The sequence below is a fragment of the Typopeltis vanoorti genome, chromosome 5 (genome assembly GCF_054136105.1).
Source record: "Typopeltis vanoorti isolate ZY-2024b chromosome 5, IOZ_Tvanoo_1.0, whole genome shotgun sequence".
Classification (NCBI taxonomy): Eukaryota; Metazoa; Arthropoda; class Arachnida; order Uropygi; family Thelyphonidae; genus Typopeltis; species Typopeltis vanoorti.
In genome coordinates, this window is record NC_143553.1 from 135,960,226 (window position 1) to 135,986,997 (window position 26,772).

General features: G+C 33.9%; 1 protein-coding gene across 1 annotated transcript in view; it reads left to right on the forward strand.

Moving 5' to 3' along the window:
* LOC150106844 (uncharacterized) overlaps positions 1-26,772 on the forward strand; it is a 35,444-nt gene that overhangs the window by 5,020 nt on the left and 3,652 nt on the right. The window contains exon 2 of the mRNA XM_090392760.1: positions 12,226-12,865. Coding sequence (XP_090248886.1) covers positions 12,352-12,865 — 514 coding nt within the window. The 5' untranslated portion in view covers positions 12,226-12,351. The remainder of the gene's footprint in view (positions 1-12,225; positions 12,866-26,772) is intronic.

Sequence of the window (26,772 nt, forward strand, 5' to 3'; positions counted from 1 at the left end):
AGTAAGTTTTGGTCCACTTGGTTTATGGAGTTTGAGAGTCTTTGGGGAAGTATAAAACACGCCGTCCGCTACCAACAACACGTACTTATCACCCCGTTAAGGTGTATTAGAAACTTTCTTTCTCCAAGTTTTCTATGGCATGCGTAACTATCCCACCCACCCCTTTAGATTTCCCCGTTATCTTTTGCGATACGTCTTCCCTCCATTTCCCCCCCCCCTTCCAGAAATTATTCTCTTTGTGATACGGTCGAATGAGCACTTTTACCTTCTTTCTTTCCTTTTTTTTCCCCCTGTCATTTCTTGGAAGACAAATCCATTCCTTTCGCGTATGGGCCATAAACCTTTTACTATCGTCTTCCTTAATGGTTGCAAATAATGCTGATTATACAGTTAGATAAGTGGGAATTTAGCAATAAATTACTTGCGTTACACTCACTGCGAATGCTGGGGTCCGTAACGGCTGGCGAAACGTGGTCTTGAATAATAAACACTCAAGGAGAACAAGGTGTTCAAAAAAAAAACCTAACTTTACTAACATCAACAACGCCTGTACTGTCCCCTACTGAGTTATCATTGTCTTGAATGAATAGGGAAAAATTGTTCAAAAGTTACTAACTTACCTGATGTTGCTTCAGTTAAATAAGTTGGGGGTTTTCTGGGGGATAATTTCACTTGTAAAGGGGGAGGGGAGGATTGAGCTACTTTTTTTTTACTAGTGTTAAACTTGGCTTTTTATCCTTGCACTCCATTTTTTATACTTTGATGCATCGTTCATTCATCTTTCTCTCTCTCGACAAATATATCACTATATCTCGATCAAATCCGTCCAAGTGATCCTTGAGATTAGAAGTCCCTCCCCTCCCCCTTAAGGAGTCTGAGCGCATATAAGAAGACAGCAGTAGACACATTCCAAGTTACTGACAAACTGGTGAAGACACACCCTTTTGAATGACGGCCGTTACAAAGACAAGGAACGTTAAATGGCCATGGGTCATTATCATCGGTTGCAATAGTGGTAAAGAGCATCTCTCTCTCTCTCTCTCTCTCTCTCTCTCTCTCTCTCTCTCTCTCTCTCTCTCTCTCACACACACACACACACATGGAGGATTGAACTGCATTAGGAAAACCGGATGTTGGTGCGGGTCTTTTGTTCGTTGCTAGGTAAGAGGTGCTGTATGTCTTTCCATCCAATTTCTTCGCTAATGGACCCTTTCTAATGAGTGGTGCTTTAGAAACATACCACGTGCGAAACCTAAATAATCCAAGAAAAAAAAGAATGAGACAGAATGGATTAAGGGTAGATGTTCTGAGAGAGAGATTTCAAGCTTCATCATATACCTTAAGATAATAGTAAAGTTGCTCAATAAAATTCAGTTTTCATCGTTCTGTTATTATGAAGCATTTCAAAATTTCTTCCATTCTCAACTCCACTTAACCCATATTGACGCAAATATTAACTTAGATAAAGTGAATTTATTTTAAAAATATTTTTACGCCTGCAAATCTAACTCGAATGAAATCGTTCGTTATGACTCATCTATAAGTGTACTAATTCATACAAAGACTGGTTTTTTTCGCTATTAACAATATATTAGAATGCACCTGAAGTGTGTATTGTGGACATTGCTGTTTAACTATTCCTGTCTTGTTGGAAATCTATTATCACAAAACACAGCATTTACGTGTAAAGCCTATTGGAATTTTTCCAAGTATCGATAAATACAGGTAAATACAACCAATCGATTCCATCTTTTCCCCCGATTTCTGTTAAATTCTAATGAAATGCAATATTATTGCAACGAAGTGACATCTTTCTGGAGGGGATAACTAGTTAAAATGAGAATTAATAAGTTAATTCATAAAAAGGGAATATAAATTCAAATATTCCATGTATAATCTTTTTTAGCACATCATTTTCCTTGCTTGGCTAGAATATAGGGATTTTGGTGTTCATTATTACTAAATAGTTCTATCGCAATTCTAAAGGCACATATTTAAGTAATAATATTATTTATATAAGAATTTTAAAAAATATGAGGATTAATCTCGTACAGTAATAAACAGCATTAGTCAGAACTGATGCCATTTAATAATTTTCCTCCCAGTAACACCAATACTTTTGTTAAGGCAGTGCATATAATTTGAACTACCGACAAACGAATTTCTTGCTTGAAAAAGGACATAGAATTTATGATTTCACAAACTGCGAAAATCAATCAGTGTGGACAACAGAAGCGGAATGTACGGAGCATTCTTCCAAGAACAAATAATCCCGCCCACGTGTACACACATTAGGTTATACAAAATGTACACGCGGTATGCGCCTTCGTAATATCATTGCCGTCGAACCAGGAGTAGTAAACCAAACAATAAAAATAAGCGAGTCATATTATACCGTAGTTTGGCATATTCTGTTTTCTTTCTTGATCAACAAACCAAGTCTTTCTCAGTATACGTGTGTGTGTGTGTTAAGGATGGAGAGTAAAATTTTCTTTTCGTCTGCGCAGCCATCTTTTTGATCAATACGCTGTGCGCTCATGAGACTACGTGCCGTGTGTACAGAGCATTTTGTCCTCTCGTAAAACTCTATCTTCTCGACAAATTACTGTGTAGTCTTAAACTGTGTGCTTTTGCATCTGAGATATTATGTCGTTCGAAACAGTAGACTAGTAGCAGATGAAGCTTCAGTCCTTTCCTCCTCCTCCCCCTCCACAACTTTTCTACACATTTGATCACGTGGTTTCAGCCCCAAGTAATCTGTTTTAATTCTTCCAAGGAATCATACCTTTTCGCTACACACTTCAAAAGCTACCAGATGGCGTGGCGATCGTTTTCGAAGATGGATAATGATGAATATGTTGGCAGCTATTGAGGGGGAAAAGATGTAGTAAAAATAATAATAAAATTCAGTTTATTGAAGGAATATTCAAGTAGGAACATCGTATATTGCTCTAAAACTCCAGAAAATAACAAATATGGACCATCCGATCGATGATAATCAAATAAAACTCCAACTGTGTTTTACCGGAAGTTATACATATATGTGTATGTGCTCCGAAAGAAAAGAAATGATCAACGCTTTTAGTACATGTATAAAGAAAGAGAGAAAAAAAAAACAGTTGTTTTAGTTCATGACGATTTCCAAAAATCCATAACTCGAATCTTTTACTCGGTAAACAATAGATAGGAAGAAAAATTTTCAAGTAGTTCTCTCTAAATTTAGGCATTCAAGGATGTATAATAATATTTTATATAAAATCGATATGGAAAATATAATGGTATTTAAGATTTAATTTTTTTTAAAAACGTATTTTGATAAAAAATGTCTAATCTATAATTTATTATTTTTAATAATAAAAATTAAATATAGTTTTATGGAAAATTCACAGAAATATAAACAATATCTTTAAATATATCATTTAAATTGAATGTAACAAAACATGCTATGTTTTGCTGTTTTCATTATTTGAATGAAGTTTCGGGCGAAGTTATGGACATACCACCTGGAGAACAGTCGTTTAGTTTAGTAAAGGTCAGAAGCAACAATTTCCCACAGTTCTCAAACTTAAGTCTCTAAAAGCGACGCTTATTAAAATTCTAATGAATATTCGTGTTTTTTCACAAATATACAAAAATAAATAAATAATAATAAAATAAAATGTTTCAAAGTATTTTATTATTGTCATTATTATCGGAGACCTTCAAGTAGTAAGGAACTCATCGAGGAAAGCCACATACTACACGCACCAGCTATCATACTTATTCTTGAATTCATTCACACTGCTTGCACTCACAACATTCAATGGCAATCCATTCCGATCACGCACCACCCTATGAGAGAAAAATCACACCCTTCTTGGCGGCCTTCATTCTCAGCTTCCAAGAATGCCCTCTCGTCCTTTCCCCACCCTCCATAAATTGAAAAATCTCATCAACTGGAATCGTGTATGACCCTTTCAAAAGTTTGTAGTCTCAATCATATCACGCCTCTTTCTTTTGTTTCAGTCCATAAATTCTCAATCCGTCCTCATAATCTACATTCCACGATCCTTGATGATCTTTTAACCTTTGCACACCCCCTCCGCAGCAGCTTCATCACGAAAACCAAAGACCAGATCCGGCCAAAGTAATCTAGTAATACCCCTCCACTTATATGTCAGTTAGCCATCCTCGTATCTACGCTAATATTGTATAACCCAAACCCATTTTCTCTAATTTATGCAACAGTTTTCCATCCTGTATTCTGTCAAAACCCTTAGCAAAATCCAAAAGTATCATGGTGCATCCATTCCCCTTGTCTAGTTCAATGGTAACATTGTTATAGAATGTAAGCAAGTTGCTCAAACACGACCTTCCCTATAGTTTGTAACGAATAGCATGGGTTGACTAATAAACCCATGCCATTCATTACAAACTATGGATCTCTGTCAACGCATTTTTGTATGTAGCCTCTTTCCAGCTTGTTCAGTCTTCACGACCGCTCCAGAGATACTGACAAGTCGATAGTTTAGTGCCTCAAATAATGTCGTATCCCAAAATCTAAATCCCATAGATTAAATATTTTTAATTTGCAAAATCCAAAATTAAAACGTCAAAAACATTTTTACAATTTAAAGGATTATTTTTTGTTTTAAATCTTAATGTTTAAAATTGAAATTAAATATTCGAATTGATAGATTTAAAATTTTGATTAAAATAATGAATTGCAAGAATGAAATATCTTTACAAAGTTTCCCTATAAATTACTTTTTATTTTATTTTAATATATATTCTAACATATCATTTATTCAGTATCTGTTAAATTTATGAAATACTATATTAAAAAAATTTAAAATATACGTAATTCGAATGAATTATGTACATTTATACGAGAATATTCTCTTTAAAATGGTAAATAAATTTGACAGTAAATAAAAATAATTAAACAGCGAACTTGATGCTTCTTCTTAAAAAAATAAATAAATAAAAAATCCATCACCACATTTATATATTAACTTAAGTCGTATTTTTTTCTATTTTTTCCACACATCAAACCTTTAGCTTATTTAAAGATAAATATTACTTCATCCTAGAAAAATAATGCTTCCTTGCGGGTCTATTTCCTACTTTTAGATCGAACAGTTAGTTCCAAGAAATGTCTTTATTCCTCTGAAAGATATTATTTCGGTTACTATGGTTACTAGTTGTTTAATCAGTTTCAATAGAGCCTGTTGGTGTATTTTTAAAAGCCTTTTTGCTTCGTGTTTCGATTTAATAAACAACAGGTGCGCTGTTCACAGCTGGAATATTTAAAATGTCCTTATAAATCTCTTTAAAAAAAAAAAAAAAGACAGATAAGAGTGACGCGATGTCATCTTTTTTTTTTTTTTTTTACCCCTCGGGTTTGGCTGTGGGAGTGGCTGTACAGCGCCACCTAGCGACATATGTTTTGACACTGTAGTATTGATTGGCATGAAGCGGAAGACACGTGTATAGCCTTTTGTACTAAGGAAGGAAAAGAACATATGGAACATCGTAAATAATGTTTTACACACACACACACCATTTCGGATATTTGATGGAGGGGGATATAATGTCGAATGTGTTTCATCTACTGTACGTAACAGTGTCGCCAAATTCTTGTGTTCCGAAATGGATGTCGCCACAGTATGATGACCTTCCTTTGGTGATTTAGACACGGCAATGGTGTAGGGTAATTGGGAGCATTTCCTTCATGTGTTGGTTTTATTGTACTTCCGATAGTTAAGTCCTTTAGGCTTCATACTCAGACGAGAGTGTTTATTGGAGGATTTAAATTTTTTTTTTTTTTTTTTTTGCAATTGATGAAAACGTTTTCCTCTGACCGCTTTTTTATTTATTTTTTATCTTACGAAGTTAAATTTTTTTTTCTTTCTTTATTTCCTCTTCTTTCGATTCTATGTATTATATCTTAAGATTTAAGCTGATATCTTTTATGTAACGTTAATATTGGAGCTCTTCATTTATTTGTCTATTACATACATCGAAGATTTTATCTTATCTCAATGGCTACAGTCACATAAAAAATGTCATTTCCCCCTTTTTATCCCCATAGATATGGGCAGAGCTACATTTTCGTGATCAAAAACTCTTGATGGTGGGTGTACCTAATCTCAAATTAACAAGAGTTTTTTTTTAGGGATGTGAAGCCTAAACAGGGCGGACACTAATTCTGTGGATTAATAATAGGAAGGCAAGAAATTTTGATCATCCTAATGAAAAAGAAAAAAAATCATCAACCCAAAAATGATCTCTTCAAGAAGAGTACATATTAAGTTGAACGGGGGGAAAAAATAGAAGGATAAAATATCCATAGTAATGGACTGCTGGAAAACCTCGAAGTTTCATAAGTGATTGACAACTAACGAATCTCATAATTATTGACAATTGACAATTGACATTTATGTCTTTAAGGGTGAAGCAAGATGCTTTTCATATTCCCCGCTATCTGTCGTGGTTACAGTGAGGGTAAAATTTACGAGCAGTTTGCTCGCCCTGAATGGGCATGGAGATTATGCATCGTTATAGGAGGCTAATATAGTTTTTGGTCTTCTATATTTGAATATGTCCGTTGGCTCATATGCTGCAGCTTGTTGAATCAAATCATTGGGGTGTGTGGACGTCTTTAGAAAAAACTTGGAAGCTAAGGATTGTAGATAAGAGAGAATATATGGAATATTTGTGTCTCTATGGAGCTGGCTGTTTCTAACATACCACGGGGCGTTCAGAATCATTCTCAAGCACTTGTTCTGCACACGCTGAATCTTGATAATGTTAGCGTTAGAGGTGTGGCTCCAGGCTGGAGAGGCATAGGTGATTATGGGACGAATCGTCATCTGGTAAAGTTGCAATTTGATTCTGTTGCTGAGCTTGCTATTTCTATTAATTAGCGGGTAAATCTGAGCTATGGCTTTAGATGCTTTTGCACATGCAGACTTGATATGTTGGTTGAAAGATAGCTTTTTGTCGAGAATTACACCCAGGTAATTTGTTTCTGTCTGCCAGGGAATTTTAGTATTGAATAGTAACACATCTCCTGCAGGAGACATTGGCCTTTTTGAGAAAAGAACCGCTGAGCTTTTCAGGGGGTTGACTTCCAATCTCCACCTAGAGAACCAACCCTCCAGCTTTAGAATGTTTTCTTGAAGCTTTCTAGTAACGAAGTGGGGTCTGAGGGATCTGGTTAGTATTGCCGTATCGTCCGCATACAGCGCTAAAATGGAAGTCATCGGATTGTGAGGGATGTCTGACATGTATACAGAAAACAGCAATGGAGCCAGTAGAGATCCCTGTGGCACTCCAGCAAAGATATGGCGCTGGGACGATATAGAACCGTTAATTTTAACTTGCATTGATCTATTCTGAAGATATGAACGGATTAGATGAACCATTTTTAGTGAGATGCCGGCTGAGATAAGTTTGTGCAGGAGTCCAAAATGCCAGATTTTATCAAATGCTTTAGATAGGTCTAGGAAAACAGCTCCTGTGTACTGGCGCCCTCATAATTATTTTATGAAAGGGAAGCTTATATAAAAAATAGTTAAGTTAATAAAAAAGGTGTATTTCTAAATTTGATTTATAATTAAAAATATGCCATTATTTTAAAAATCTAAATAAATTTACAATAACATAATTAAATTTAATACTTATTATAATCTTTTAATTTTCGAATTTTGTATTTTAATTTAAAATTTTGAATGTTTTTGTTCTTTCTTAAACATTGATTATTGCAATTCAGTGTTGAATACTAGGAGCAAAATGCTAAATCACGTGTTTCCTCTCAATTTTCGAAGTGAGGGGGAGGGGGAAATACTATTATATTTTCCATTCAATTAAAGAATGCTTGTTAGTTTTTAATTTTTTATTTATTTTTTTTAAAAAATAATATATTAATAAATAGTATAATAAAAAACACCCTTTTTTTATATTTATCATTCTATTTTTAAGTAAATCGACCGTGAGATGCGATGATTGATTCATTCAATCCAATACCCTTGGAGGGTAATGGATGGCAATGCTGTACCAATGAAGTTTAACTGAGGTTCGGCTGTTGCTGTTACCCCCTTGGGTGATGAGATTCGAGAGTTTTTGAGTTCGCTCTTTTAAGGTTTTTGCTTTAAGGGAGCAATTTGAGTCTCCGGGGAGAGTGTTCTCCGGCACGGCCCGCTGAGGGGCTTTGTCGGTGAATTATTTTCCTCGGAATTTGAGCGGTTCGGCTCGGTGGTGGCGTGTGGGTGGAAGGCCATCACTGAGTGGAGCCAACGCTGACATGGACGGTCCTTCGCCCACGAATGAGTGGCCTAGGGATCGTCCAAATTTTTAGAGACGGCTTTACCTTTTAATATGGCAATGCTGTACCAATGAAGTTTAACTGAGGTTCGGCTGTTGCTGTTGCCCCCTTGGGTGATGAGATTCGAGAGTTTTTGAGTTCGCTCTCTTAGGGTTTTTGCCTTAAGGGAGCAATTTGAGTCTCCGGGGAGAGTGTTCTCCGGCACGGCCCGCTGAGGGGGCTTTGTCGGTGAATTATTTTCCTCGGAATTTGAGCGGTTCGGCTCGGTGGTGGCGTGTGGGTGGAAGGCCAATGCTGAGATGGACGGTCTTTCGCCCACGATTGAGTGGCCTAGGGATCGTCCGAATTTTTAGAGACGGCTTTACCTTTAAATATGGCAATGCTGTAGCCAACAATGAAGTTCTGACTGAGGCTCGGCTATCGGCTATTGCTGTTACCCTCCTGCCATGATCAGAGCTTTAATTGCTCAATAACACCTTATCCTACACTGTCCTCTACAGATAACGCGGAATATATTAATAAATAGTATAATAAAAAACACCCTTTTTTTATATTTATCATTCTATTTTTAAGTAAATCGACCGTGAGATGCGGTGATTGATTCATTCAATCCAATACATTCAATCCAATACCCTTGGAGGGTAATGGATGGCAATGCTGTAGCCAATGAAGTTCTGACTGAGGCTCGGCTATTGCTGTTACCTCCTGCCATGATCAGAGCTTTAATAGCTCAATAACACCTTATCCTACACTGTCCTCTACAGATAACGGGGAATATGAAAAGCATTCTAGCTTCGCCCCTTTAAGCCAGTCCTTATAAGGATGCAGTGATTAATACCTTTTGGAAGGGTAATAAATAAATAGATAGCAATGCTATAGCCAATGAAGTTCTAACTGAGGCTCGGCTATTGCTGTTACCCTCCTGCCATGATCAGAGCTTTAATTTAATAGCTCAAGAACACCTTATCCCTACACTGTCCTGTTCAGATAACGGGGAAGATGGAAAGCATTCTTGTTTCGCCCCTTTAAGCCAGTCTGTATGAGGACTATTATATAAGGGTATTTTGCGTTGCTGTTGACATGAGAATGATGTTGTAGAATAAAGAAATGAACTATCAGAACAAGAAGGAAAAGTGATACTCGTTAATATAAATAAATTATAAATGTTTTATTCATGACTTTAAATAGCAAAATGGAGTACGTTTAAAGTTTTTTTTAATTATTAAAAATTAATGAGCGCATGTTCATATTACTCCTATGTATATCCTCTTTGCTACCTTCTAATAAACACAATACGTATAAATTACAGCAACTAATACATAATTTAGAAGCAAGTAATTATGATAAAACCACAAAATGTGTGTTGAACAATATTCGGAATTATTCTTGCTTAGATGCATGTTTAGAAATCGCTCTCTGTGGACGCTGTACTCATTACCAATAGCATGCCAATTATATAGGTTAAACCTTTACTCATTCACATAACTATGTTCACAAATACCATAAATTAGTTTCACTAGGTGGTACTCCCCCCCCCCCTACTTCTCTCCGTTCAACAATTTCTACTACACAACAATGTAATCGTTTGTTGCTATGACAACAATAACTCCAATATGTTCGTGCCATTGTGTCTTGTATTTTAATTGTAGCCGTAGGAGGACACCGAGTTAGGTTAAGGGCTATAAAATAATACTGCGGGGGGGGGACATTTTTTTGATTCAAGTTCCGAAAGCCAGTAAGGAATTTAAGTTTAATGTGAAAATTTCTCGAGTTATTGTAAATAATAGTTTGGTTTGTTTGTTGGCTAAGATAGATGCGACATGTTTCTATGGCAACAGTAGGTTGCACGTAGTAGAGTAGTCAGTTATATTTTTGCTGTTAAGAGCACCTGATTTGTTGCAAAAGAGAGAATAGTCGAACTGTCGTAGCTCTGTGGTAAGATGCGTACAATGACTTCGTTTAGAGTTGAGGGGAAAAAACGAAGATCGAAATGGTGGATCATTTAGAGAACTATGGTTGAGAATCTTGTATTTAGATAAATAAAATAAAGAACAATGAAAGAAAAAAAAATACTGTTAAGTAGTAACACACTTCCAAGATGTATTTGAAGCCACCATCGACTCGAAATTTTAAATTTATATTAGTTATTTTAAGGGGGATTGACTTTTTTTTTTTTTTTCGTCATTCTATATTTGTATTTTAATAACGGCTTCAAGTGACTTTCAAAATCTATCACACCCTTAAGAATGGGTTTTTGTAAGTCCTCGTCTTCGCGGCTCAATCTTGTCTAGAGACGCGAAGAACTTTTTCTTTTATATTTTTAAATGAAAGGTAAGTTAGTTGGTATCAGAAGGAGGTGGAAGGTTTTTCATCCAGTAAATCAGGCAAACTGGACAGAAGAATACAGACAATTATCAAATATACTATAACAGTGTCATAGTGATCGCAATAGTCTCCTTCGAGGGAAACGTCTACCATTATTTTCATGCCACACTGGGCTCTACGCAAAACAAGTAGGTTCACTATTTTGTTTGATAGTTTTAAACCAGAGGTGATCCCGGCGACTTTTTTTAGTGGGAGACAGAACGCCACCATCACCGTATGCGATCAGCAACTCGTCGTCTACTGAAAGAGGATTTGAACCCACATCTTTCCGTTGTGGGTTCAAACTGTTAATGCAGTGAAGACCTCGCAACTGCTCGGCGAAGGTTCAAACATAAAAGAAATCGGGGTAAAAAAGAAAAGAAAACTACATATTAGCATAAAAATTCTGTTAACCGTGCGTGTGTGTGTGCGCTCAGGTATATAGCAAGCACAGTCTTTTCATCTGTAAAGTTGTTTTAACTTGGAGTCTCGAGTACTACCGTATAGCTTGATAAAATGACTGACTTGGATACAGAATGAGTGAGTTCTGCTAAGTACACATAATAACTGCGGGTGTTATCTTGATGGTCAAGTTGGTGAAAACACGACCACAAAGCCTAGAATCTTCTGTAAGCTTCACCACGGTAAAGGCAGGAAGTGAATTAAGACATGAACCTTAGTTCAAGAGAAGAAAAAAACAAAAAGGAAAACACCTGTCAGATGCTACACAAGAAAATGAAACAAGTTTTGTATTTTATACGAAGTGCTAACATCTTAGAATGTAATGTTTTTTTTTTCTTATTTCCTCCTTTGAAACATTAATATTAATGTTGATAGGTGCGTATTTAGATGATATATTTCCGCGTTGGTAAGTTTAAACATCCAAGAATTATCTCAGTTTTTTATCGCAACCCCTATGGCTCTCATAGAATTTCTGTAATTTGCAATCCAAATTATAACGTGAAGAGCATATGAGATCATTTATATTGTAGGAGGCGTCCTACATGCAGCAATACAGTTCAAACGAGGGCATGCAATAATCAGTATTGTGCAGTCTGCTGAGTTTAATGGGATTTTCTTGTAGATTTCCAACTTTTTTTTTTAGCTTAACAAAACTAAAACATAGTTTTTTGCCAAATGAATAAATCAGATGAAGAATTTGGTTGTGAAATAACGGAAGTGGATGAAAAGTATACGAACTTATCAAAAATGTTGGAATTAAACAAAATATGTCAATTATTTCGTATATGGGAACTTGTATTAAGTAACTATACGTCATTCATAAGTAATTTTCATGTCTTTTTTTCTGTGCTTTTTTAACAATATAATGGGAAAATGTGATTGTGTGTGTGTAGCATGTAGATGGCAGCAGTAGTGATTTGCATTAATTGAAATGAACAGCAATATTTGCATCTATTACAAAAGTAGTACAAATAATAATATTAAAATTGTTTTATTATTATTTCCTCGACTGTTCATGTGTGGATTATAAGTAATATTAATTATGATGAAAAAAAATTGTAAATATTAAATATTTCACTTTCTCTTTTCAGTTGCTGTCTACCAAAGTGGATTTTCTTAAGGTGTCCATTCAAATAATGTGAGTTCTGTCGTAGTGATTTTTATCTATTTCGTGAAGTCACTCTTTATGGTAACACCGACACTAATTAGTGTTTGCCATGGTCACACCGACTAAAGGGCCCCGCTTGTTAAAGGGGTACAAGTCCATGACCTCCCCCATGGCTTGTCATCAACCACGTGTGAATAGCCAGTGGTCGGTATGGTACTGCATTCTCACCCTTGCCTTCCAGATCTACATCATCGCTAACAGCATCCAGAGGTTCACCCGCTATATTTCCTTGCCTTGGCCACCCGATGGTCAGCCGTACTTCGAACTCAATGCGTACGTTGCTTTTATCGGAGCCGCAGTAGTGATCTTACCTTTTTTCGTGTTGGCAGCTATGATGAAGGTGGGGAACCATGCCAACGATGGTTACAAACTCGGAGAAGACGAACCGGAAATGGTGGTATATCAAAATCTCCGAGGTCGAAAGTGTTTCCGGTGGTTGAAAGCAATGTGGAGACACGGCGGGCCGATAGCGGCTATGTTGCATTTGCTGTCAGCAATGTGTTTGCTCCTACCGAGGCTCCTGATCCAAGCACAGCTCATCAAGAATGGATTCCTTAGTAAAGGTAGGATGCCATTCACTGTATGCAGTCACTACTATCTATCTCTCTTTTCATATAAATTACTTTTCTGTTCACACATCTTTTCATTTTATTTCTTATTGTTATCATAAAACAAGTTTATTTGAGCACGATGCATTTAGCAAAACAAAGCTTAATTTTTTGTTAGACGGTGAGACTGGTCTGATATTGATTTGTCTTGTATCTTGCATACTCTGGTATTTAATTTTTCTCTATATAGAAAGTGAAATGGTGTGAATCTAAATTTGTTATATATCACGATTTATAAATAATATATATAATAATTTTATATTAGAAGAGAAAAAATTCTAGTTTTTAATCTCTCCATAAAATTTGCATTAAAAAATGCATCTAATGTTGATTTAAACTCCAACGAAGACCACATATAAACACGGCAATTTATTTATTTTTTTAATTTAATTTGCATTATCCGGCTTTTCCAGAATCACTTTATTAATTTCTCTATACAAAAACTAAATTGGTGTAATTCAAAAATTGCCATTTTATTATAAAATTAAAAGATGACAATTTTTATTTATTAGTTTATATGATAATTTAAAGTATTCTTTCTATTTTTTTAATCTTTTCTTAAAAATTACATTAAACCGTGCTAGAACTTTTGTTAAACTCCAACAAAGATCACATATTAATAAACAGCTTTTTTTTGTTGGTTTTTCGAGGAGCCGTGATATCAGGGTATTAATTAAATATCCTTTTGCCGCATCCTTCTCTAGCCTGTTTTTTAAAGAAAGTGATCTCATTAAACGTCAGCAGGCTTATAACAATTCCTCATCCTTCCGTATCCTTGACGGTCTGGGTAGTAGTAGTAGCGAGTTACAAATAAATTAAATCAACAGATATTTTCGTAACAAGTTTTTATCACACATCGTATCGCATTTATGAATTTTTAAAAAAAACTTTTTTTTTTTTCTTCGATGTCTGTAACAGCATCACGTCTTCGAAACAAGAATGTGTTGCTCCAGACCTTATCAAACCTGAAAAGTAGATTCCTGAGACTTGAAAGCAACCAGTCTGAGACAGGCAACTATCGATCCATCAGACATATCTTTGCTTGGGGGGGGGGAGATAGAACGGAAGTAGGGATACTTAAAATTCCTTCAGAAAACACCATCCTATCCATATAAATGGAGAGCTATTTATCGATCAGTACATCTGTTTGCGTGCGGTTTTTATTTCTCTTGTGTCTTTCTGTGTTCCATTTTGTTTACTTTCAGTTTGTCCTCAATAACGAATATTGATCAAAAAAATAATTATTATTATTTTGTTGTTAAAAACGGTAGTAAAAATTTCAGTTATGTCACTTAATTCCAATTTGTATATGTCGTAATTCTCACGTTATGTAGCGATGGTTTGAAAATGGTTCGAACATGTCTAAACTTGTCATAACGAGTTTAAATCAAGGCATACTACAACATAAATTCAGTTCTTGGATTTCTCATTTGAGTTCAAACCTCACTGAATTTTTAGTCTATTTAATTGATTATTATATCACATTTTAAAGTTAGTCTGTAAAATAAGAGTTGATTGTGTGCGTGTTTTGTTTATAAGCGTTCAGTAGGGACACATTATTGGGGCGGTTGTTTTAAATTATGGATGATCCAGACTGTCTGAGAATAGTTTTATTGTATGTTGACTGCGTGTATTCTTCTGGCCAATTTGCTTGTTTTTTTAGGAGAAGGAATTGTTCTGGACCGTATGAGACCTGTTACTTGAGCAGTAAGGCCTACATTCCTTGTTCTGAATCTACTGAGGAGTGCAACAATAGAAAGGAATCCAGAAAAAAAATCTATGCCACAGATAGGTTTTTTGTGGAATGAATGACAATGAGTTGATAAGAACCAAAAAATATCATGTAACATCCCGTTACTTTTGCTTCATTCATGTATATGGATTTAGATCTTCCACCATTTGCTTCTTTATCGTTGCACGATATTACAGTCTGATGAAATCGGACATAAATTTGTTTTCTGACAATCTACAACAATGGAATCATCGCGATGCTATACAGATTTTTTTTAAAAAAATAAAATCTAACGCCTTTATATCATTATTAATGCATTGGATCTTCGGACTAAGCGGGAATTTCTCATTTCAATAGTAGATCTCCTATTGTTGAAATTGAATTCTTTTCGGGGAATAAAAGGCGTTAGAAGACTCAATGAAGTGTAGGAGATGAATAACATCGACCAGCTTATTTGGAGGCCCGAAGTGGTTTGCAAAAGTTTTCATGTTCGGTCTCTAGAGCAAGATTTTTTCGAACTAAGTAAAAAAATAAAAATGCAATATATATATAAAAAAATAAAAATGCAATATATATATAATATAATATAAGTTAAGTTTTGCAATGGAATGATGTATGCAACAGTAGCTATACAATATACATGCAATAGAAAGAAATATGTATATGCAATTTACAGTTGCTATACAATATCCATTTGATAAACGCTGTAGCCATGGCTGGGTAACGGCAATAGCCGAGCCTCAGTTAAAACTTCATTGGTTACAGCATTGCCATTTGTTACCCTGGAAGTCCTAAAACATCCATTTGATCCTACATTGTCCATTATTTTATTATATATTCTATAGAAAAATAAAATGGTGTATTAATAAATTTCAACTAAACTGGAGAAAACATACCTTTTTGAAATTTTAGAAATTAATTTTTATAAAAAAAAAACAATTTATTATATGTTATAGAAAATATATTCTATTTTAATACAAAACTCAAATAAAGAGTCCAACATCGTTGAGACGAATAAGGTGTAATACTTCAGATAACTTGAATATTTCATATTATTTTAAGGAACTTCTACACATGCCTAATACTAGGACTCTTATACTTTTCAAGTCATATTAAAATAAATAATTATTATTATATGTATGAGGGATGGGAGTCCACCATTTTCGGTACTGTCAGATTAATTAGTGCCTCTGTACGTTTAAATACTGTCATTAAGTGACACTTTATAAGAAGGTCACACGCAGAATTCATTCATTTTTAAACGTATAAAAAAAACATTAATTCCCAGAAGTTGTGTGTGTTTAAAATTAGAACTTCTTTTTCATTGAAAACGAGCCTTTCTACACGCAAGAAATGTTAGTAGGGCAATTTAACTTAATGTTCCCAAGAAATGTGTTTTTCTAGTTTCGCTTGGATTCCTCGTATCCATTCTTCGATCGGCAACACCTGCCTGGATTCTGAGATCCACTAGCTCCTATTGGACAACATCCCACGCATTAGAGAGTATTTTCCTTGAAATGAAACCTGCCATGTCATTACAGTCAAGCATTTCTAAATAGGTGTTTCTATTTGGAAATCCTATGACAAAATAGGCAAAATACATTCTTTGGATTGCTTGACACGATCGACTCTGGGTTGAATGTTTCCTGCTAAAGTCTTTAAGTAAGGTTTGGCCTCGTCATTTTTCCTGCTTGCTTTTTTTTCTTCAAGGAAACAGTGATGTGTTTGGATTTTTATGCTGTTAAGCAGTAAATGCTGAGAAACAACAGGATCAAAACCATTGGAGAGATAATAAATTTGAATGCGTGGATTTTTAATAAAAAAAAAATAATAAGTTTAGAAAGAGTATTCTGTTAGCATCAAAAAACCCAAAGGATTTTTATTTTATTCACATTTTTTTTTTTTTACATGAAGACTACCTTCAGTATGAAGTGTTCTTTGAATTAAAAAAAAAAATGTATGCAGAGGATGTTGAGAGAAATTAAATGCGGAATCAACTTTTGACAACATAGTTGACATAAAAATGTTCCCTCGATATGAGAAAGACAACCTTGAGACTAATGCTCTATAGGTTTCCAGTTTTTTATGAGCGATCTAAATGAGATTTGCATTAAAAAAAAAGCAACTCTGACACAAATTTATGGTAATAGGCTTGATACGTTTCAATAGGATTCCAGTGGAAGGATCTGTTTTAAAACAACCTTGTATTTTGATGGATTTGCCAGTTCAGTTGTCTGATCTAAATCCGAATAAAGATCTATGGCGTGAATTAAACAAACATGTGCGAAATTCCTCAGTTTGGTAATAACATTAAAAAATACGTGTCATAGATTAGAGAGTGTGGCTACTCTTTTTTCCCGTCTCTGACACGTTGAACAAACTAAGGTTCTCTTTTTGCGTAAATTACGTAGCGGTTTAAAGGGGGGGGGATCACCCCTTTTGGAGCAGAAAACTGTAAATCCAGTTTCCACTATAGTATAGTCCATTCCCTGGTATATCCAACTTACTACTAACTTTAAAATAGTTATGTCATTCCTGGAAGCTCTTTTGGAAACGGTATATAATCCTCCCTTCCTATTTCATGCGTAAATGATAATATAATTGTTTAGAGGTGCTCTCTACTAACAACTGTTAAGCAGAAGGACTCTCGCCATGTTAGGCTTAAGAATAACTTAGTTTGCTGTGATGGATATCTAATTGACCACTAAGTGTATGCGTGTGATAAATGGTAGTTGTTTTCTTAGTCTATTCCTGGCCACAGATTTCTCACCCCCTTATTTCTCTTCCCCCCCGCGTCCGTTTCCTACCGATACACTCCACCGCATCTTTTCTCCGGGTAGTTGTGGCTATGTGTGATATTAACTGCTCCTTTCATTCGAACATTTGTTGGCACGATTAAACACGAATGAGTCATGAAGCATAGCGGAAAGTCGGCTGATAATTAAACAGAGCCCTAGCCTTGTCTTTACTTACTGTTTTTAATTAAGTTCTATATTAATCTCGTTTCCCCCTCAGTCCCCTTCTCCTCAACTGTATATAAGAGAGCACTAATGTGGAAGAAACTTTGCGCATGCGTTGCAGCACTGTTGGTTATGTTTTGGATTGGTCTGCAGTGTGAATACTATCCGGAAATTATGGGGGGGGCGTCAGAGAAAAAAGGGTTAAATGAAAAAAGAGGCGAGAAGTCATTTCCGGTTTTTTTTCTCGTGTGGAAAAAAAAAAAAAAAAAAAAGATGGCGTGCAGAGGAAAAGAGAATAGACAGACAGAACAAAGAATAACAGAGAAAAATATAAAGTGAAATAAAAAAGAAACACAGATGCGAGAGAAAGAATGAAAAAATTGACAAAAATAAAATTTTCATTTTCGATATATCCAAAAAATAACAACAACAAAAAAAAAAGATGTAGAAAGCGACACTCCACTTAATATTCCAATACATTTTCCCTCCAGACAGAATGACGTCACTTGGGTAACTAATTACATGACTTGTACTGTCGCAGCTGTGCGTCCAACATACACACAATAGTATAGTTTTACAAAACGTTGCACAATTCTCAGCATCACAAAAAAAAAAAAAAAAAAAAAACATGCCATTCTTTGAGCACTAGCGCCGTCTACACCAATCGCCTGCTTCCAATCCTGCACGCTTACCTGACGCATGAATGTGAGATATGAGAATTTCTGGCCAGAAACCCCGATTCCTCTCTGTCATCTGGAGAATGAGGACAGCTGTAGCTCACAAGGACATCGGGGAAATTCATCTGTAAAGTGGAATGCGAAGCCTTTTATTGTAGGCACTGGGAAGATGGATGGGAGTTGCGTTACTTTCCATGTAAATACACATCAATGCGAGCTTTCTTTGGGAGTTCTACGGTAATTTAAAGGTAGCACCATCCTTCCTTTTGCTGCTGCTGCTGTGGTGGGAAGGGATACAGACAGAAATAGCGAAGAAATAGAAGAGATAATTACACAAGAAGTGAACTATAAAGTCAAGAGTATGAAATAACTGTGAATGGAAAGTTTATGCTGATGTAGTAGTTTCTACATTTTTTTTTTTTTTTTTTTTTTTTAAGATTTCGGATCCATCATTATTGGGACAATTTTCAAAATAAATTAAAATACCGGAAAAAAAATTTTTTTTTTTTTTTTAAACTGAATATGTTTCTTATTTTATTATTATTATTTTTAATATCAACGTATGATTATAATTAGAACGAATGCAGTGGTTTGTTATAAGCAATCATAAAACGAAGGTATATATTTTAGAAAATCGAATAACAGATTCGAATTTTTTAAGAAGATAAATATAAAAATCATAAAAACAATCATAAATATATATATTTATAAACATTTTCAAATAAAAATATCCTAAAAATAACATGCATTATTAATTTCATATTATTTCTATTATAATAAAAAATGAAAAATATAAAAATAGAGTAAATAAAAATGTAATGTTTCCGATTTTTTAAAGATAATTAAAGTAAAATTAAAATAAACAGCACCGCCATATATTATAACGTATCACTAATTATAATAATGAAATTAAAAAAATTAACATCCTTTTTAGGACTTCCAGGGTAATAATAAATGGCAATGCTGTAGCCAATGAAGTTTTAACTGAGGCTCGGCTATTGCCGTTACCCAGCCATGACTAGAGCTTTTAGCTCAATAACACTCCATCCACACAGATTTTCTTCATTCCGATGACGGGATAAAGAGTCAAGGACTCAGTCCATCGCCCAGTTCTTTTAAGAACTTTAAGATATAATGTTTTAAATATAGCAAATGTTGCAGTTATTATTTCTTAGAAAAGATATTTTTATTTTCAAGCATACTACAATAGCGAAACTTGCACTCTGTACTTTTAATAAATTCGTATTATTCTTGAGATTTTTTTATAATTTGTTATTAATATTTTTAATAACCTGATTAATTTCACACAAAAATCTGTTAACATTTAATTTGAATGGAATATTTAATTTCAATGTAGTTGAGCTATTAAAGCTCCGATCATGGCAGGAGGGCAACAGCAATAACCTAGCCTCAGGTAGAACTTCATTGGCTACAGCATTGCCATCCATTACCCTCCACGGGTATTGGATTGAATGACTCAATCACCGCATCTCACGGTCGATTGAGTCTTCACTCAATGTAGTTAACCAAAGCTATTAATAACAAAAAGGTGTATCATTTAAACTTTATTACAATAATAAAATAAAATTATTATAGTCTTATTCTATATCTGTTTTATTTTGAATATGTATTCTATATAAGAAAAATATTTTTAGAAAAACGACAGTTGTTTCTTTTCTGATATTTTGTTTTTGTAATTTTTTTGTATGCAGTTTCTTCTTTTTAATAAGTAAAATCCAGTCTCCGTCTAATAAAAGATAACATTACGCATTTAAAAAAAAAAAAAAAAAAATCGAAGAACCGTACTTAAAACGTAAACTCTGTCATTTAGTTCTGAGTTCGATATTAACCAAAACAACCCCTGTCATTGTGTATTTCGACTCAAATTCCCACTTGACAGCTTCGTCATGAACGTATCGGTGTTCGCGGTTCGCCCATTTCCATGATTGCACACCTCGCGTGCACCCATTGTTGCAAACTCAGTTGTGATGAGAAGTGTAATAGAAAGTCCAGATAAGGACTTTGCTAGCAGAATCGATAAAAGACATCATCTGTCATGTAGAACTTGATTATTGATCTGAGACATCACCTAGGTTACAGTCTATTGTATCTTTGCTTGCAAAAGGGGAGGGAGGAATAGGGAGCTAACCGTTAAGTTCAGAAAAAAAAACCATAGTTTATAATGAAGTTATTTCAACTGTAGTGGTGGCCCCACCCTTGATGGCGTCATTAGTGAGTTGGAATTTAATTAGGTATCTACCAACACTTTGATATTGTTCAACTGTGTGCGAACGTATTTGTGGCCACCGGGAAAATAATAAGATTATTTAATTTCTCTCTCATTCTTAATTCGAGCATTTTTTTTTTTTTTTTTTTTTAAATCACGGTTAGCTTTGAATAGAATCCATTCCTGCATTCTCCCCTCAATCTCGTTATTCTTTTCAGCGAACAAATACCCGCGTCAACATCCTCCCGTTTTTCATTTTCTTTCCATTTCCTGCCCCCCCCCCCCCCCAACTCTTAACTTCAATTGTCCCCCTACACTTCGACGGCGCAGGCTTGTCTGATGTTTGCAGGTGACTTTTACGGACTTCATTTCAGTTATTATCGCTTTCAGAGATTTCGATCGATGTGGCCAAGCGTTGTCTTCTTCCTCCCCCCCCCCATTTCATTTTTCATAATATTCGTTTCCGGGAAGAAGGAGCTCCCTACATCGTTAAGCTATCAACAGATGGCTTTTTTTTTTTTTCTTTCCTTTTTTTTTTTTTACATTCGTTTTATGATTTGCTGAGCGCCTTTGGCAGAATTGCTAACATTTTCACACTCTTTTCCCAGTATAATGAGAGACAAGAAGAGAAAGAGTGAATCTCTTTAATAGCAGAATTTCAAGTTGTTTTAATGCACACTTGAAATTCTACACGAAGGACCTCTTTTGTTACGTATAGAGGTAACTGCAAATGACGCTTTACAAATGGAACAAAAACGCCACAGATGCATTCAAAGAAAGGGTGCTGATAAACTCGAGTTCCCTCGGAGAATATGAAGTAAAAAAAAAAATCTCTTAAAAAAACAGTCTTCACTAGAAACTGCTTACCTGATATAATTACGAAAAAGAACAAACATTATCATTACTTTTATTAATAAAAATAAAAGGCTTATTAAGATAAAACTTATTTTCTTCAAAATTTTCAAATAAATGTAATTATTTTTTTTAAAAATAATCTAAAATATAACTTTATATAATATTTTATATAAAAATATTTAATCTTTTAAAGAATTAATCTGGTTAATAAGACAATATCGCGTTATGCGATACTGTTTGATAGGAACTGTGCTGACTACAGCCATTCTCTACCGCCCCCCCTCCTTTCATTTCTGGCTAAACTAAAAGTAATACACACTTAAGTAGGATGTTAAAAATACTAAAGCCTTAGCTACCCCCCCCCAGTACTAATACACTACAGGTTTAAAATTTTTTGTACGAGGGAGTCACATGAAAAAGATAGTATTTTGCATAAAATCTATTTTCACATCTTTCTGTTTCCTATTATTCAAGAATTATATTTTTGAGAAAGTTGATTTTATTTCATATAATAAGATTAAATAACGAATTTTAAATAGTTGTTTATAATTTTATTTATATAATAGTTTAAATAACTATTAGAAATATTCATAATAGTTTTCTTAGTTATATAGTTAAATTCCAAATATTTAATTTAAATAACTTATGAATATTCAAATATATTAAAGTTTTGAACATTAATAACTTTAATACCTAGAATTATTAATAATCCTGAATTACCGATTAGCTATATTAAAATATGATTAACATAGTTTGTAATAATTAATGAAAAATTATAATTTTAAATTAATTAACAATAAATTTTATAAAAACAATCTAACAGCACTTTATTTTTTGTATATAAAATATAAAGGTGAATCTTTTACTATACGCAAACTTTTTTGAGAGTAGGAAGAAGAATTGGGAATCAATCGACCGTGAGATGCGGTGATTGATTCATTGAATCCAAAATACCGTTGGAGGGTAATGGATGGCAATGCTGTAGCCAATGAAGTTCTAACTGAGGCTCGGCTATTGCTGTTACCCTCCTGCCATGATCAGAGCTTTAATAGCTCAATAACACCTTATCCACACACTGTCCTCTACAGATAATGAAAAGCATTCTTGCTTCGCCCCTTTAAGCCAGTCCTTATAAGGACGTGCGTTTTTAATTCAATATCTTATTTAATTCACTTTTAATACTTTCAATTTGTTTTTACTATAAAAAAATTCAATTCAATATCTTATATGTACGTTTACGAGAAGCTTTCGTTTTGTTTTTAGTATATAAAAATAGTCAAGGAAGCTTTTAACTTTTATTATCAATTTAATTTCTTCAGACAAAAATAAAATGGTAATAAACCAGTTCTAAAACCGTACATTTGAAAACTACACTGCAACGAAATATTTGGTAGTGATATTCTGGCAGTTAAGATTGTAACTGTATGGTCATATACATATATTTCCTTTAATATTTATTTAGAATTTTATTGGTAGTTAAAATTGCTATTCACCGTGAACACTGACTACTCTGCCACCTGGTAGACACAAAATAAACTGATCTGAAACAAGCGAAACTATTATATTGTAATATATTATATAAATATGGATAGTCATCATAATAGTTTTTGTTAATAATTCAGTTAATTAAAATTGCATCATGAAAATTTATTTATAGAGCTCCAATTCTTTCAAAGAATTAGTGATATCATTTCTAGAACAGCAATCTGACTATTTGCTCATCTAAATTTTTCTTGAACATTAGCACACCGATGCATTAAGACTGGCTCTATCATTTTTACACTTCTTTCGAGAACAGGTTTTTTAAAAATGGAGATTGCTATATAATGTTATACGTAGCGTCTAGCGCAATGACTTCTTTCTCATAATCTCAGAAAACAAGTTCGGTTTCATATCTTTTTGCAATTAAATTCTATCCCAAATACAACGGTCTACCTGTTTATTACAAAAATGCACCAAAAGGCATCATTATGCCAATAGAAGTTTCTCCTTACAGCGTTGCATGAAAAATAGCTGATTGATGACGGGATTTTGTTATCCCACCGACAATAAAGTCCTGGATAAAGGAAAGAAAAAAAAAAAGTAAGGTAATCAGCGCTAAGTATGCAGTTTGGATCTTCAAAGTCGCTTCCATTCACTGGGATGGGATATAAAGCAGAAAAAAAATTGAGTAAAGTATGTGAACTATATATATATATACGAAAAATTGCTGCTTTTTTTTAACTTCCTAATTTCAAAAATTACGATAGATTAGGAAATTATTGATTTTCATATTCGCTGGCCGTATACGGCCAAAAACCAAAAATCTCTGCTAGTGGCACAGGATCATGCATTTGCGGTCAAAGAAATAGGATCCTGTGCCACTAGTAGATAGAATGTAGTCTGTTAACAACTTTGTAAATATAATTTGACTATTATCATCACTGACAATCGTGTTTTTTTTTTTTTTTTTTGGTACAATTCGCTGACACAGTTGAATAATTAAGTCAGAACTTTTAAAAATCGAATCACTCCTTGTAATATCAGTTTTAAATCGGCCGTCTTCTGTCAAAAGTGGTTAATTTACTGTGACACACACGTTGAATCTTTAATTTTTTTTTTCTTTTTTTTTTTTTGTGCCATTTATTCTTCTGTCTCGTTACAAATTCTGACATGGTTGACTAGTCTAAAGCCATTTTTCCCACATTCCTCATCATTATTAGGGTTGAAACCGTAAATTTGTTATTACATATTAGAAAATGACAAATAGGTTTGTATGCTGTTTTTTATTTGTCGTTTAAAATTCTTTGTTGGATTAGAAAAGTTTTGTATTAGATGTAATTAATAAAAAAAAAAGTATGAAATGAGAAATTTATATAAATTAAGTGCTGTCATCTGACGGTTAACGTCAAATGCAGCTTTCACTTTATTCTACTAGTAAGTAAATTTCATAAATCTGAATGTAGTTTTTATTTTTATTACATTCTTATCCTGACACCTGGCGAGAGTAGTGCAAACTACACTTTCTCTGGAATGTTAAAAATGGTGGATGAGCTATAAAAATTGTAACGTGCAGCGATTATAGCAATAGATATGTGATCGAGACGCCACCTACATATACTGTACCCACTGACATGCAATATTACCGCATTTTCGCTGCAGAAGACAAGCATTATGGTTATTTTATTATTGTTTTAAACGTGCTCTAAGTCAAAATACATACCAGATTGCTGTAAAATATAATAATAATAAAAAATAAATAAAAATAGCCAAGAAGTGTTTCAAAACTATTTCAAAAAGCGGGTATTTTTTCTGTAGGCGTGGAGAACGTAACACATATTTACTGTATGTAAGTCTATTTTATGTAGTCCAATAGGGTTGTGTCCAGTTACACGACTTAAAAGCAGTTTTTACTCGTATTTTTTTTTTTTTAATTCATCGAACGCATAGGAAGCGCACACACATACTGCCCATCCACCAAGGGAGAACAAGAACGAAATGGTCAATATAAATATAGAAACATCTAAGCCTAGGAGAATATACTTGAGTTTATAAAATACCGTGTTAGAAACCAGTCTCCTGGTTTCTAATAATAATAATAAAAAAAAAATGACTAAATATAGGACTGTGTCTAACCATAACATTTTCTTTATCTTAGACCCGTTTTTTACGTGAAAGACATTCTGAAAAATGATAAAAAAAAACGTGAAGCTGAAATAAAACAGTTTAGAAAATTGTAGTAGGAACAGATATGACATAAACAACAAACCAAAAAAAAAAAAAGTGCTATAATAACAAACGTCTATAATTTCATGGCCTAGATAACGATAGTGGTGATTGTTGCATAATTCGAAAGACATGGAAAATAATACATTTCTATTCACACATAAAATTACTATCTGTATTTTAAGGGGCCTTTTATTTTTAATGATAACACACTTTCGTTTGGTTGTCGATTAAGATTGTAATGTAGTGTTACAATAAAAGTTTTTATTTTATTTTTTAAGGACCATTTTAATGACCTGTGAGTAAATGAACTTTTTGTGATTGATTGTTTATGAGAATTCTTTTGTTTTATGTCTTTTTTTTATTGAAGTTTGCTAATAAATTAAATAATTATACGCAGTGAATGTTATTTGAATGATATGGTTCTGAATGACGGCCATAGTAACTTTATAAGCATTGTTGCTCTGTTTGTGTCACGTTGCTTGACTGACAATAGTAAAATAAATTGACTCTTAAATAGTTGGAGGATTTATGCTTGTTTTATTGTTGATATCTAAATAATATGAAGGTTAATTTTGCCAAGTTTGTAACGTCTTGAAGTGTGTGTGTGTGTGTGTGTGTGTGTGTGTGTGTGTGTGTGTGTGTGTGTGTGTGTGTGTGTGTGTGTGTGAGTGAGAGAGAGAGAGTGTCAAGAACTAAAAGTAAAGCAAATACTTTTCTGTAAAAAGAAATGGTGACAAATTGACAAAATCTCTGATCACTGTATTGCATCCTCGGATAAAATTTCATTGATAAACCAGCCATAAATTTATTCCCTCTTTTTAAAAAAAAAATGGATTAAAACGAATAAATAAATCGTGGTCAATCAATTTTTGTTTGTTTTTATTTTACATCGATGCTCTCTTATCTGTAGGTTATTAAGAATTTCTTGTAGAAATGCCCAAGTGATTATTTACAGGATACTACACTTACTAAAAATACTGCAAGATATGACAAAATAAATTCTTCATAATTATCCTACAGAAAATGATATCGAGATCCATCCTTCAGAAAAGAACATGCCATGGCACAAAGAGAAAAAGATCTAAAAAGAAAGAATGTGGTAGAAAGATTTTGACCATCAAAAAAAAAAAAAAAAAAAAAAAAAAAAAAAATTGCACAGATTGAACTCTATTTAGAATTAATGGAAGTTCAAATCACAGGGAAAACGAAAAAAAAAATGAATATTTTAATTGAATGACAGCCATTATCCCACAGACGTGATTAGGCTCAGATATGCAACAACAAAAAAAAAAAGTATTTTATTAGATGGATGAAATTATGTATTATGACAAGTAGTTATTTGGGCTCACGATTTAGGCCACGTGATCCGGTATCCAGACGGAGTATCCTCGATTTTTTAATAGGATTTTTTTTTATATGTAATCGTTAGGATGTCAGGCTAGGGTAGTATAGTGTCCGAAGTTTGCTAACTGTTTAATTTATCTATTCCATATGCAGCCCAATATGAAATCTCGTTCAACGGATGAAGAGGCCGTCAGTAGCCATAACGAACTGCAGTTTTAGTAGCGGATGTCAAATGATAATGAAAGCACTTGAGGCAATTCTCGTTATTTGCTGATATTCATTAATTACCTTTGTAATTAGCGTGATTAATGTACGGGTTAATAAATATGGTACTGAGCCGCCGTAGCTCAGACAGTATT